The sequence below is a fragment of the Halichondria panicea genome, chromosome 9 (assembly GCF_963675165.1).
Source record: "Halichondria panicea chromosome 9, odHalPani1.1, whole genome shotgun sequence".
Classification (NCBI taxonomy): domain Eukaryota; kingdom Metazoa; phylum Porifera; class Demospongiae; order Suberitida; family Halichondriidae; genus Halichondria; species Halichondria panicea.
This window is the reverse complement of record NC_087385.1, coordinates 1,712,733-1,727,338: the sequence shown is the minus strand read 5'-3', so window position 1 is coordinate 1,727,338 and position 14,606 is coordinate 1,712,733. Positions and strand designations below refer to the sequence as shown.

Sequence of the window (14,606 nt, the reverse complement as noted above, 5' to 3'; positions counted from 1 at the left end):
AGGTGTGGTCTCCAATCTTGCTTACCTCACATTAACACCGCGGGTAGCTTTTGAATAATTTATGGTTTCACACACAACAATAACATCTACTTTATTCTGCACACAGACATAAATTAAATAGTTTTGCACAACACACTGTTAAAATTTGAGAGCATTGTTGGAAGTTAAGCTATTATACAGACACAATCATACTGAGCACATAACATTATACATACCACTGCTGTGTTCAAAAATTTCGCAATAAGGCATGGGGAAATTATACAAGTGTGCACTAATAAAATACAGTGAGAGTGTATAGTTGTTAGTGTCCAAATGTGTTCTCCCCACTGTACGCAACGTAAAGAAATCCATCTTCGTCCTTGTGCTCGGCATATATACTGCCCATTGAAGCACTGTGTGTGTATGGGGGGAGGATTAAAGATAGTAATCCACTGATATAAACTATAAAATGTGTAGTTAAAAGGGGAAATACCCTAACCGCGGTGTTACCTCGGGTACACGCTATGATAACAAAGGCTTGGCCCTCTGGCCTTATCGCGCATGCGCAGTATCTGCCACACACGTGTCAGTAGCCAGAGTGTTCGAAAAGACTCATCTAACTCTTTGCCTCCCACCCTCCCATTCACATCCGTTAGAGCTAGCCCTATATAACCACCTTTTCCATCCGACGATGTTGATTTATCGGTTTGGGGGGCTGAATGAGGAGGGCTCCCAACACTTAAGGGCTTAAGGCTAATCGCGGGGCCCCTCTCTCAGTACTCCCCCAAAAACCTAACCGCAGTCACGTGACCTCCAACCTCTAGCGCAACAGAGATGTGGGGCACGTGACCTACGCTTAGACCCGGTACTGCCAAAATATGACATAATATCCTCGCGCCGGATATGACGCCTTCGCTATATACCACAATCTGTACAACCATAGTTAAACACAGTAGAATGTTTATACCGTATTACTAGAATGTTTTGCGAGCATCAAACATTTGCGAAATTTGCGATGGTTGATCAATTTGCAACAATAAAATCCGCAAAACCTAAATAATTATTACTTAGTAAATACACACGATCCTTGCCAGAACACAATAGTTAGATCGCAAAGGGTCAAATTTTCTACTGATTTGGCTCATTCGCAAAGGTTTTTCACCCGCAAAATATTCTCGTAATACGGTATACACAATTAAAACAGATATGGCTCACAGTATTCTAGCAAGACAATAGCTTTATGTAAGTCTTCTTTAACAAACGATCAATCACTTATTCACTGATGTATAATATTATTGTCATTTTATAAAGAACTTTGAGGACACCCCAAAAAATTACAGGGTTGATTATACATGTACATGTGTTGACCCCTTCAATAAATTTGTGCATGTATTTATATTGTGGCTCACCTTGTTGTTGGGAGTACTTTGTTGACGAATAGGAACATGGCCTTGTCACTGGGAAGATTGATTCTCCTCCGAATGATGTACATGAACTGAGCAACTGGAGGGACAATAGTCAGTTACAAACGGCTACTCATCAGCTACATTGTATCTACCAACCTCATAAATCCATTCTCTTTTATAACTTATCAGAATCAATGCTCGCATAGTTCGCTGATGCTCGCAAAACATTCCAGTATAGTATGTTAGTGTAAATGCAAAAAGATAAGTGACAAAGCAAAGCATGATCATTATTATGCACCAATCTATCATTTGTGAAAGGTCTTATCAAAGCTGTTCCAATATCTCACGTTAGTTTTTTGTACTATTTGCCCCAAACTTGAATAACTACGTGTACAAAGCTATAATTACTATACTTTAGGTACAAACAGACACTATGATGTCACTAATGAATAAATTCCCAAACAGGAACTACCACGTCAATGGCAAACATATAAGTTCACTTACCACTGAGATCTGCTGGTACAAGGAACTTTTTCTTGTCAATGTCTTGAATCGATGACTTTGGTACCTTCTCCACAATTACCTGAACGACAAACAATAAAGTCACAATAGAGACAATGTGTGGGGTGCATGTATTTGTAAGTTTGGTGTGTATGGGTGCATGTGTTGTTACATATACAACATTTACTAAGAGTGGTATCTATCTCTGCGACGAGCACTGTAGGACTTACTGGAATTCTGTCCTGGTACTTCGTTCTTATTTTGGATGCTTCAGCACATCTGACCTCTGGGAAGAAAGAAACAAAATGACAAACTGCCTTCGAACTTGTATATGATGTTATTTGTGCCAGTATACGAGATTCTATTTATGGCTCATTAGTTTATGTCTCTACAACCTTAACCATAGCTTGGAATGCAAGAGGAGGCCGGGGAACTGAACTGGCCATATTGGTCAGGTCTCATGAATCAGCCGTCTTTCTTTTGGGACGCGGCTGATTCATGAGACTAATAATAGGTCAAGGATCATAGTTTCACAACTTTAATCTTCACAGTAGTAACTGTACTCACCACTTCTCACTATAGAGAATTCCTGACCTTTAGTTTAGACTTAAGGAATTCTCCAAAGGCTCTACACCTTATTAAATTAAAATCCTTACCAAATGGATGGTTTTCTTTGAATTCCCACTTCATTGTTGTGATGACAAGATTTTTTTGGTCTAGCTATTACTTCAGTCTCAATCTCCTGTCTTGAGTTTCTGATCTGCTTCAAAGGTCTCTGATGATTAAATATCAATGTTGATGACGGAGCAAATAATTGTTGCCAAATGATCACATGCACCAAAGGGAATCCCCCAATAACTTTTGGGCGTGTTCCATGGTGTGGTGTAATTACAGCTATAGCTAGCTACACAAACACTTTAATACTTAAACACTCTCAGCTCAGCTGCAAAATCTGACCAACATGACAAAAGACTTATATCTGACCAATCATGTTTAAATTCAGTCATTTCTCCAAGTGACCTCCACTTCATCAGTTCTGTATCTCTGAGTAATCCAACTGTCTTCCATTTTCGTCAATTGTCCACTTTTAAACATCTCCCATCCAGCCTGAGCTATCATGGCTCCGTTATCGATACAATACCTATCGTCCATTCCATACACTTTACCTCCTCTCTCCTCAACCATTATTCTCATCATTTCTTGCAGACGAAGATTGCACCCCACACCACCCACAATAAGCACCTCATCAGAACCGCAATGAGCCATTGCTCTTTCAGTTGTCTCCACAAGCATTGCAAACACCGTTTCTTGTAGAGAGTAGCACAGATCAGCTGCTGTACATTCTCCTTTGTCGTGCTTTGCCTTGGCAATGGTTTCAATATAAGAGAGGATACCAGAAAATGAAACGTCCATTCCTTTTACCACATATGGGAGCTCAATGTACTGTTCGCCTTTCTTGGCTAACTGTTCAATGTTGTATCCAGGCGAAGGATCGTTTGAGAGTTTGAGAACTCGAGCAAAACGGTCTAGGCAGTTTCCGACAGCAATGTCAATCGTCTCCCCGAAAATACGATATCGTCTCTGCGAGTATGCAATAACCTGGGTGTTGCCACCACTGACATATAACACTGTTGGATTTTGTGCACCTGTTACAAGTCGTCCCATCTCGATATGAGCAATACAGTGATTCACTCCAACCAGCGGCTTCTTCCACAATTGAGCTACTGTCCTGGCTACTACGGCAACGGATACCAACGGAGCACCCATCCCAGGGCCTTTGGTGTAGCACACACAGTCGATCTCTTCAGGTTTAATATTTGCTTGCTCCAGGGCTTTCTTGAGTATGTCGAGAATGTGTTCTTGGTGGTGTTTTGCAGTGGGTCGAGGCATGAAGCCTTCTCCTGGTGGGGAAATATAGGTATGCCTTACATTCGAGAGCACAGCACCATCTTTGATTATGCCAATACCCAGCTTGTTTGCACTCCCTTCAAATCCTATTGCAATCACCATGGCTAGGTACTAGGTTGAGAAAAAAACTTGAGAACCACGTGGGAGTAAATACAACAATTAATTTTGGTAATGATGTTTTCAAAGAAATGAAGACCTTTCATATTAATTATGCCTCGAGGCATAGCCGCACCAGGGATGCGGTAAAGCTGACTGTGTGTGTGTCTGTGTGTCTTAGCTGTTCCAGCTGTAACTGCTCAACGGTTGCAATGCGACAAAAGCTAACAGCTTCTATAGGCTTCTAGCCACGTTCTCTTGGATTTTGATTCGTGGATTAGCAAACTAAAGCTCGAGTTATGGCTAGTTTGACTCACATTGAAGGCTGTTGCAGTCTCTTCAGAATCTTTCATAGCATCATCTGTCCGCACAAACTTTCTATTCAACATATGAGTTAGCCTTGCACTAAAGCGCTAGCTTTTTGTTAGCTACAATACTCAGAAAATAGCTGTTAATTAAAACAGCTAGCTAGCAGTAGCCATTTGTGAAATTTGACACACCCTTTAATTATTCCTGTGGATGTAATGCGCATGCGCGCTCATTCCCCATGTTGTGAGAAAATAATATCCAAGATCCAGATCCTCCTGGCAGAATCATCTTTGTCTTGAGGGCCTGGTATGCCACAAAACACTACCATATAACAATATGCATGTACACAGGTCTTAGATATTATATACACTGAACTACAGATCCTGGAAGAATCAATTTTCTTCTTTCTTGAGGTCCTGGTAAGCCACATAATACAATAAATAACAACAATAGATGCATGTAAATAAGTCTTTTCTTCTCAGTAACTTTATAAAGATAAGCTAGCTTTAATATAAAATTCATTATAGATAACACTCTAATACTTTTGAGCGAAAGCAAAAACATGGCGAGAGGCATTAGCACAGCGCCAGCTTGAACACTAGTTAACATGGCAGTCAAGCTAAGAGCCAGAGCCTGAGGTGAGCTTGCACTGAACTACTTGTGCAATAAGTCCAAAAATCTGCTTACAGATTGTGAAGTCGCAGAACTAAAATCGTGACCAACAATTCAATAAATCGCAAAATGCATTGAAACTTTGCAGTGCACCGTCCCACCTGTCATCAGAAACAACGTAAGAAAATGGCAGGTGTATCAGTATATTAATTTTATACTTTTATCTACTGTATATTATCAGTGGTTTACATTGGATTGAAAAGTAAATCTGTGTTATTCTTTCAATTTCAGTGTTATTAAATACCCTGCTGGGAAACTGTTTACTGTTTACTATGCTTTAAAACCTCTATCTCCAAAGTATCAACTTCGTTTCAGTGGTTTATGTAGTAGTCGTTTTGTGTAACTATACATTAGTTTGTGCAGTTTAGTGCTAGCTATATAGGGTCTACGGCTTCACAAATGGCTCAAGAAAATGGCTCAGAGTTTCAAGATAATTCATTCCCTCGTATCCTCCTTCACAAACTTCACTGCTCACCACGTGCCATGTGCCTCACCTCCAAGCCAGTGATTGTCCTCCTGGTGTGGGTTTTTGTAGTGGCTAGTCTCTTTGTGTGTGTTCAATATGGAGTAGCACTGGCTCTACCAGCTGCTGATCATGGTTACAATCCTGCAAAACTATCCTTCATATATTTCACTTGTTTTTATGCATTCATGGCTGTGATTACTACTTGCTACCCGGTGAGTGGATTTATAGCTGATGTATACTGTGGCAGGTACAGAATGGTCACTGCCAGCATGGGATTTTTATGGGCTACTGTAATAATGCTAGTGATCGCAGTCATCATAAAGCTAAGCACCCCCCATGCTCCACACCAATTGAATGTATTCATAGGCGTGCTTGTAATTGGTGCTTTTCTGGTATCAATTCCTGGACTCTCTGGGTTCTATTCCAATATGATACAACTTGGTCTTGATCAGCTCCAGGATGCACCCAGTCGAACACTTGGGATATTTCTACATTGGGCTGTGTGGGTAGATCTACTGGGAAAGACTATTAGTCATATAGTGTTTGTTACAACAGTTTGTTCTACACTTGGTTTTGGTGACTCTATTAAGATTGTCGGTTACTCCCTTTCTGGTGTATTTTTCACACTGTTATCAATATTGTTAGCAATCAGTTGTTGTACTAAACGTTGGTTCATTGCAACTGATGTGTATTACAATCCGTACAAAATGGTTTTTAACGTTCTACGATATGTGCGAACTCACAAGCATCCCACTCACCATAGTGCACTACACTGGACAAATGGAGAGAAACCATCACGATTCGACTTTGCCAAAAATTGCTATGGTGGCCCATTTACTTCCGGTCAAGTAGAAGATGTCAAAACTCTTTGTCGAGTGGTAATTGTACTGATAACTATTGGACCAGTTTTTTTTCTCTCTGTACCGACTTCATACTTTCTCTTCCCACTGTTTTCCTTCCACGTGTCCGGTAGAAACGAGGAAAAATGCACTTATGAATGGATATTTGTCAAAAGTGGAACCTTGAGCTACCTCGTTGGTCTTGTGTGTTTGCCAACGCTTACCTGGGTTATATATTGTGTTTTACGGAACAGAGTACCTAAAATTTTCACTAGACTCGAGATAGGAATGATTTTTTCAATCCTTGGAGTATCCAGTATGCTCATCATCGATATAATTGGTCATAATCTTACGAGCGATTCTACTAACAGTACAGGTACACACTGTATGTTTCTTGAGAGCTATAACCTCAATCGAGAGGATAACAAGCATTACTACACACTGAATCTTCCATGGTATGTCTTAATTGTCCCCAATCTTTTGAGCACGCTATCCGAAAGTATTGTTATTGTGACCACTTTCGAGTTTATTTCTGCCCAGACCCCACAGGCAATGAAAGGTTTGATGTTTGGTGCGTTCCTTGCTATCAAAGGTAGCTACAGTTTTTTGGCTGCCATTTCACTAATTCCATTCTCTCTGAAATACTGGGAAGCCTCTCCTTACCCATATCTTAGCTGTGGATTTAGTTACTTCTTCACCACATTGTTTGTTTCATTAGTAGGGCTAGCTATGTTTGCATGCATCAGAAGACGGTACAAGTATCGAATGAGAGATGAGGAACCATTCCCTCAGGCCGTTATTGAGGAGATTTACGAGCGAAGGTTGCAGCACGTTGACACTGACGACAATAGTGTCCTGGACAGTCCTGAGATTGTTCCTGGAAGCATTGAGAGAAGGAGTGGTGATAATGTAAATACGTTTGCTGCTCAGAAGAATGTTAGATTTCGGGAGAGTGAAGAAGACAGCGTGATCTCTGCACATGTGTCTTGTGCTGGAGGGACGGGATTTGATCACGACAGACTGTTGTCTAAGTCACATGACTGGTACGGAACATTCAAATGCAAAGATAGTGCCGAAGCTTAGCTGTGTACCTATACATTGACTATAGCTGGCTTATATTTTGTTTTTGTTTTGTGGAAACTTATCGTCAACTTCAATTCAAGAAGCTAATAATTAATCGATTATCATCAATAGAGTATACTACTGTATATATAGCAGGTAAATTTCATTGGTGCAATATTAATTCGTATCAGTGAACTTCCCAATTAAATATTTGCAGTAAACTCTTGTTAATCCGGCCACCCTTGGGAGTGCAGCTTGGCAGGAATAGCGAGGTGGCTGCATTTCAGAAAATAGCCGTGGCTAAAAAACGACCCTGCATCAATGACCAATTTTGTGGTTCTGTTTCGAGAATAATGAATCATTATGCTCTCCATTTCAATTTTATCTGCCAAACCAGAACCCAAAGCGTTTGCTGTCATATCTAGAACGTATTAAAATTAACTGGCCAGTGTACGGAATAGCGAGTGTGGGCCGCATTTCAGGCGAGTTTTGTGCAGTATACATCTACCTAGCAATCTGTGCCAAACCAATTCAAGTGGCCGGTATATCGAGGTGGTCGTACTTCAGAGAGCCGGAATAGCGAGAGTCTACTGTACATACAGCTCAGGATATATAGTGACTTTGAACCTATTGCGGTTGAACGATTTCGTAGCCAGTTTTAATTTTCGTATGATTCTACAATGTGAAAATTTCCACCATACAAAAATAACCTGCTAGATACGGTATGTGTATACAATTCTCTTAATAGTGTCACTGTGCAATATTGTGATGCTCTACCTATATGCCGTTATAATTATAGCTATCGTATTACTATAATATTTTGTGGGTGAAAAACCTTTGCGAATGAGCCAAATGAGCAGAAAAGTTTACCCTTTGTGATCAACTATTGCGTTCTGGAAAGGATCATGTGTATTTACTAGTAATAATTTAGGTTTTTTGCGGATTTAATCGTTGCGAATTGATCAACCCTCACAAAGTTCGCAAATGTTTGATGCTGGCAAAACATTTTAATAATACCGTATCAACACTCGCATGCATAGACTAGACTAATTCAAACGTTTGTATCATGGCCATGGCCGGCAGACGGTCTGTATAGGCCTTTTCACCCAGGTCCCTCCATAATATCATGGCATTGTGTGCTGTAGATAATGATTAGCCTTGTTCTCAATAGTTATGCCTCGGTGCGCATGCGCAAGCGAGGTATACGGTAGTGTGTGTGTGTGTGTCTTCTAGTCATGTTTACTTGGATTTTAATTCGTGGATTTGCAAAATAATGCTTCGTTCTCGAGTTATGCCTAGTTTTGCTTACTTGGAATGCCATTGGCATTGCAGCCTTTTCAGAAGAGCACGTAGCCAAACTTGTTTACTGAATGTTGCTACTCTACTTAGTAGTTAGCTCTGCACTAGAACGCTAGCTATTGGTAGCTGCAAGAGTGAGAAGAGAGCTGCAAGGCTCTGCAGACGGCAGCCAATTAATTATGCCTCGGTGCGCATGCGCAAGCGAGGTACCGTATACATGTAGAGGGTACAGACCTTTGCAGAGTTCTTGCAACTCGATGTCTAGAGCGGAAGTGCCTGTCACGTGAACCATTACATAACAAGATTGAATTTTGGCTCATTCCTAACCAATTTTTCTCCAATAAAGCCTATTTAATTTTGTTAAACTGGGAAAAATTCGACCTATATAGGAGGAAGGCTTTGAACCGAGGGGTCCGCAACGGCCAGGAATCTCGTACAAAATTTTTAGAATCTCAACTGAAATCTTGAAATCTCACTTGGAATCTTGAAATCTTGTGGAATCTCTGGAATCCCTTGGAATCTCTGAAATCTCTTGGAATCTCTTGAAATCTCTGGAATCTTGTGGAATGTTATAATGTTAACCCGTAAATGTATATAAATAATCTATACTTCGCCGTAGATTATTATTGAGCCTCGAGACCAGGCCGATTATCGAGGCTACGGTTGCAGTTGCGGTTGCAGGCTCAGCTGCTATTTACATCTCTCTCTGATGAGAATTCTCCTCATAGCAGCTCTGTACTGTGTGCAGATTATAGACGATTCTAAAGAGATTAAGGTGAGCTAGTTTAACCAGCATAATAATAAGTCATGAAAATTTGTATACATGCAGGCTGAACAGCAAAGTGATGACAAACCTCTCCCAAAATCAGCTCCAAACTGCCCACTCTTAATGCCGAGAGTGAGCTTATGGTTGAGTGAGTCTGATGCAGTACCAGCGTAATAATTTATAGTTGAAAGTTGCATAATTATATATAGATCTATGCATCACAGGACGGACGAAGCGAGGGACCAAGTTCAAACTGTCCACTCTTAATGAGGTGAGCTTATGGTGGTATGCAGTACCAGCGTAATAATTGTTGTCATGAAAGTTTGTATATGCATCACAGAATGGACGAAGCGAGGGACAAGGCTCCCCTTCTCATCTTAATGGTAGTGAGCTTATGGTGCCGATGAGTCTGACCTGCAGTATACCAGTGTACCAGTGTACATGAAAAAATTGTAATTATGCATCACAGGATGGACAAAGCGAGGGACAAAGCTCTCCCAAACCAAATGACTGTGCACTGTTTGCAGCTGCATATTGTACCAGCATTGCACATGGACTAGATCCATGTTCCCTCATTTACGACCAGCAGCAAATGAGGGACCACTTGTACAAGTGTTTCACTACAAAAACAATGGATCTCTTTACTGTCTTCTGAACAAAAAGACCAGGACCTGCACGCACTTTGAAAATCCCTGTCTATTGCTACTGTCGATGTGCAGATGATGGCCACAAGGAATGGTAGGCTGTGACAGGTGTGAAGATTGGTAGATGCATCAACACCGCCAAAGTAAAAAAGGGATTATGATATTGCACCAAGTGTCGATAAAGTAGTTAGAATCAATGACTTTATAGTCAACAAGTATAGTCTTTATAATTGGGGCGAGCGAAGCGAGTCCCTTAGTTAGTCATGCACGTGGTCCGGGTGGTGTATGTATGTATGTATGTCGTGGACCAGCAGGTCGGCATGGACCGGCATACGATATTTGCTTTTGTGACTCGTGATCCTTTACCAATTTCTACGTGAGTCAATAACTTTAGCTCAATAAAGATATGAATAGCGACAAAGCTAGCGATAAGGAGGGAGCGGGAGCGACAGGCAAGATCCTCAGAAACAGCTAAAAAGAGGGAAAGGAGACTTGCTAGACCCAGAGAAAGATACAGGGCACACAGGAGCAGCAGGAAGTGAAGGTAACTAACTGAAACGGTTCTGCAGGTGTTTGCCTATTAAATGTTGTGTAGAAAGTGCACAAGCCAGCAGAAAGTGGCCAAACATTATTAAATGTTCATTACACTTACAGAGACTCCAGAGGCCACACAGGTACGCTTGAAGCAACACATGCAGGCAGAGGCATACAGAGTGAATCCCGATATGCCTCTATTCGAACACTCTGCTGTTTATATCTATAATCTGCAGTCATGCCAATAATGTCCATCTATCGATTACCACTTGGACAGTATGAATACGCAGACCATGTCATTAACCTGCCACAAGATGTGGTGTCATTTGCACAATATCTTTCAGCAGAGTTGGATGCGTCGCTTGCCCCATGGCGCTTGCGTCACCCTAGTTAATTTATGTTCATCAATTCATATACTTTATAATAATAAGTGCTCATACTAGATGTCTATAGTCTAGCCTGCCTGCGTATGGCAAGCCAATGTAACGAAATTACCAAACCGTTACCCCGGGGTGACGATCACCTTACGCCGGGGTAACGACCTTATCCCGGGATAAGCATACCCCCTTTTTTTTTTTTTTTTTCTTTTTTTTTTGTTTTTTTTTAAGAAAAATAATTGTAATGTTAATAATTATGTCTTATAAGCATACCCCGGGGTGAATGATAAGTTTACGTAGGGGTAAATCCACCCCGGGGTAGATTCTCGTGTTTTTGCGCATGCTCAGTGTGCTATTAAGTACTAAGCAGCCCCACCCCTCTATACCATGTTGCAGAGAAAGATCCTACAACCCCAGAGAACCCTGCTACAACCCTACACTGTATATACATGTCAGACACATGACTACAGAGAAATACCCAGAGAACCTCTGATACAACCCCTACACTGTCAGACACATGACTACAGCCTGAGGCTTGGTTACAGAGCTTCAACTGTTGAGTTCTTTCTCTCAGATAGACAGTTCTAGCTAGCCAGTAGCCTAGGCAGTTAATGTAACCTAGTGCCTATAAGTTAGTATAGATACAAGCTTATAGGCACATAGATCAGACTCATAAAGATTCAACTATGTGGTGCAGAGACCAACACTGGAGAGTTTAGAACATTCCACTGATACATAATAGAGCACATGACAAACGTAAGTAGAACAGACATGACATACATTACATGAGAGGTGATAGTGTAAAATTCATACTCCAACAATATCTATGCAGGAAGGAAATGTCGAAGGATATTAGAGGACGTAGATAAGTAACCTAGCTCAGCCTTCTGGTGCTACAATCATTCTCAGGCCCTACTCTACCACCTCTGGCACACTGCCATGCACTCGTCCTACCAACAAATAGTCTAGTAAAACGATCGATGAAGGATTACCTGTGTGGTGAGTGCATGGGTGGGCAGTTGCTGGACATTATACCGAGGTCTATAAGCTGAATGGACAAAGGTTCTGCATGGTGGCAGCTCGAAACCATACGTTGAAGCTACCAAGCCAACTTATACTGGAGCAAGCTAGCAGCTCTCTGCACTCAGGCTGTAGTCATGTGTCTGACACAATGTGTGTCTGACAGTGTAGGATTGTAGCAGAGGTTCTCTGGAGTTGTAGGGTCATTTCTCTAAAGGCCTATAGAGGGGTGGGGCTGCTTGATACTAGCACACTGAGCATGCGCAAAAACACGAGAATCTACCCCGGGGTGGATTCACCCCTAAACTTATCCTTCGCCCCGGGGTGTGCTTACCCCGGGATAAGGTCCTTACCCCGGCGTAAGGTTACATGATCTATATAGCTATAATTACCGCCGCCCTCTACTGTTGCCCCGAAGGAGGGCGGCGTCGATCGACTAGATCAGGGCGTGGCCCACAACCTTCTGAAAGGCCACGCCCAGGACTAGCCAAAAGTCTTGGAATCTTTCTGGAATCTTGGAATCTTCTAGAAATCTTGAATGGAATCTTGAAATCTTCTAGAAATCTTGCAATCTTGAATGGAATCTCAGGAATCTTGGAATCTTGAATGGAATCTCGGAATCTCGTTGGAATCTTTACAGAATCTCGTACGTTGTGGACCGACCCCTTGTGGCATGGTGTGTATTTTACATGCTGTGCTGTTGATATGATGGCGGTATACATGTACCAGCTTGTTACACCTGAACAGTACAAGGAAGCCCTTGACCTTTTCAATGACTTCTTTCTTCCCTTAAACCCAGTACAAAGAGCTGTTGGATGCACTACACAACTGATTCATCGGATCAGGAAATTCTCAAGTGTCTGAAACAAGGCTTGTCGTGGTGTGTAATTGATGAAAGAACTGGTAAAATAGTTGGTGTAAGAATAACTGGTTCCGAAAAGATAACCGAACTACCGGACACCATGCCAACATTTGACAAGTATCTTCAACATGGTTGGTCAAAAGAATGGTCTGCAATCTGGGTTCTTTTGAATTCTGCAATGGATGTCAAAAAGACCTTGACAACCTACCAAGAAAGCAAGATGTTAGAGTTGTTTGCACTTTGTGTCCATCCTGATCATCAAAAACTAGGTATCGCTACCGAGCTCGTGAAGCGAACATTAGATCATGGTGTGAAATGTGGATTTTCCTTTGCTGGAGTGATTTGCACTAGTGCTTACGCCCAACGACTTTTCGAGAAGCTAGAATTTGAGAAGGTGAAAGAATTGTGCTACGCAACTTATGTTGACAGTGGAACAAAATCACTTCTCTTCAAAGATGTGGAAGAGCCCCACAAGGCAGTTATAAGTTACGTGAAGAAACTTTCCTTAATAGCTTGAAACTTTCCTTAATAGCTTAAAACTTTAATAGACAGGTATCCTATAATTAAATTAGTGTAGTAGAATTATGTGAAAAAAGATGCATGCTTTTGGATATTCACAGTTACGCGATATGCATTATGTAAACATCTATGGGAGCCTTGGGGAGCCTTGGGAGGTGATTACCGCCCTAGGTTTTGAAAAATAGGTGCTGCGCCATGTCGTTTTATACATGAAAAAATATGTGCTGCAATTACTGGAGAGTTTTTGTACAGGGAGCATTTTGTTTTTGTGGGAAGGTGCATTTTGTAGAGAGGTGCGTCTTTCAGAGAGCGTTTTTCATCCAACTCCACATTTGGTCACATGACACATGATTTTACAAAGCTGTCTCTGGCTGTCCTTTCAAACGAGTGCATGTAGTATGAGTTCATGGTCACAACAAGCGCTGGACAGAGTAAGTAGATCTACACTCTCTGAAAAATTCACCTCTACAAAACGCACCTTTCTGAAAATGCACCACTATAATAATACAAAATGCACCTCTGTGCACCTCATTGCGCCACTTTCAAAATGCAAAAAACAGCAACACCTATCAAAATGTACCTCTCTAAAACGGCACCAACAAAATAGTTGGTGTAAAAATTGCAAAAAGAGTCTCTGCTATTTCGGTAATCACCTCCCATATAAAACATCATGGCAACAAAAATAATTTCCTGATGATAATGCATATACTAAAGTTGAACACAATAATTGTGCATTACTTCATAGAATGGAATCGACTTTTCAATTTCTTCTTCTACAATGGCTGGAATATTTTCTGGAACAGAAGGAAACTGAGGAATATCATGAGGGGGGGTGAGTGTGCCAAATCCAGAGCTGTACATTGCATTCCAGTGCCATTCTTTGTAGTATTTGGAACTGGTCCAATCTTTCACTTCTCCTGGTGTCCATGTCAGCATTTTCTTGTCGTACGGCAACCCTGTCTGTCGGCAATACAGCTCCATGATGTACTCAGGGTTTTTCAAGAGATCAGCTGCATCAATAACGGAAACTTCTCTCCCTGTGCTACGAATAAATTCAAATAACTCGTACAGTTTAGCAAAGCCTTTCATACCAGTGCCTTCATCGATCGCAAAATCAAAGCCGCTTCTCATACACGCTTTCCATTGTGACGGAATTGCCTTCCGAGGATCTCTTATCAGAAACGAGTGTTTGAAATCGGAAAAATCACCTTCAATGTATCTAGAGAACCGCTCTTTTGGAATATAGGCTGCCATATCCCTAACAAAAACAGCACTACATTCTACAAAATCAGCAAGCATCAATTGATCAGCATAGTCGTACGTATACATTTGTGAGTTGCAACTAGC

At 41.3% G+C, this 14,606-nt stretch overlaps 3 protein-coding genes across 3 annotated transcripts; 1 reads left to right on the top strand and 2 right to left on the bottom strand.

Annotated features, from left to right (window-relative positions):
• Positions 1-44: 44 nt before the first annotated feature.
• Positions 45-2,705, bottom strand: LOC135341058 (gamma-aminobutyric acid receptor-associated protein-like 2). Its single transcript, XM_064537526.1, has 5 exons — positions 2,543-2,705; positions 2,117-2,172; positions 1,890-1,968; positions 1,389-1,482; positions 45-392 (listed from the first exon to the last, which is right to left on the bottom strand). The coding sequence occupies exons 1-5, from the start codon at positions 2,574-2,576 to the stop codon at positions 302-304; spliced, it is 354 nt and encodes a 117-aa protein (XP_064393596.1). The 5' UTR covers positions 2,577-2,705; the 3' UTR covers positions 45-301.
• Positions 2,706-2,818: 113 nt separating this feature from the next.
• LOC135341056 (tRNA N6-adenosine threonylcarbamoyltransferase-like) lies at positions 2,819-4,414 on the bottom strand. Its single transcript, XM_064537523.1, has one exon. The coding sequence runs from the start codon at positions 3,894-3,896 to the stop codon at positions 2,886-2,888; it is 1,011 nt and encodes a 336-aa protein (XP_064393593.1). The 5' UTR covers positions 3,897-4,414; the 3' UTR covers positions 2,819-2,885.
• Positions 4,415-5,072: 658 nt separating this feature from the next.
• Positions 5,073-7,357, top strand: LOC135341049 (solute carrier family 15 member 4-like). The gene has a single exon (XM_064537516.1). It carries the CDS (start codon positions 5,271-5,273, stop codon positions 7,257-7,259), a length of 1,989 nt encoding a protein of 662 aa, XP_064393586.1. The 5' UTR covers positions 5,073-5,270; the 3' UTR covers positions 7,260-7,357.
• The last annotated feature ends 7,249 nt before the right edge of the window (positions 7,358-14,606 follow it).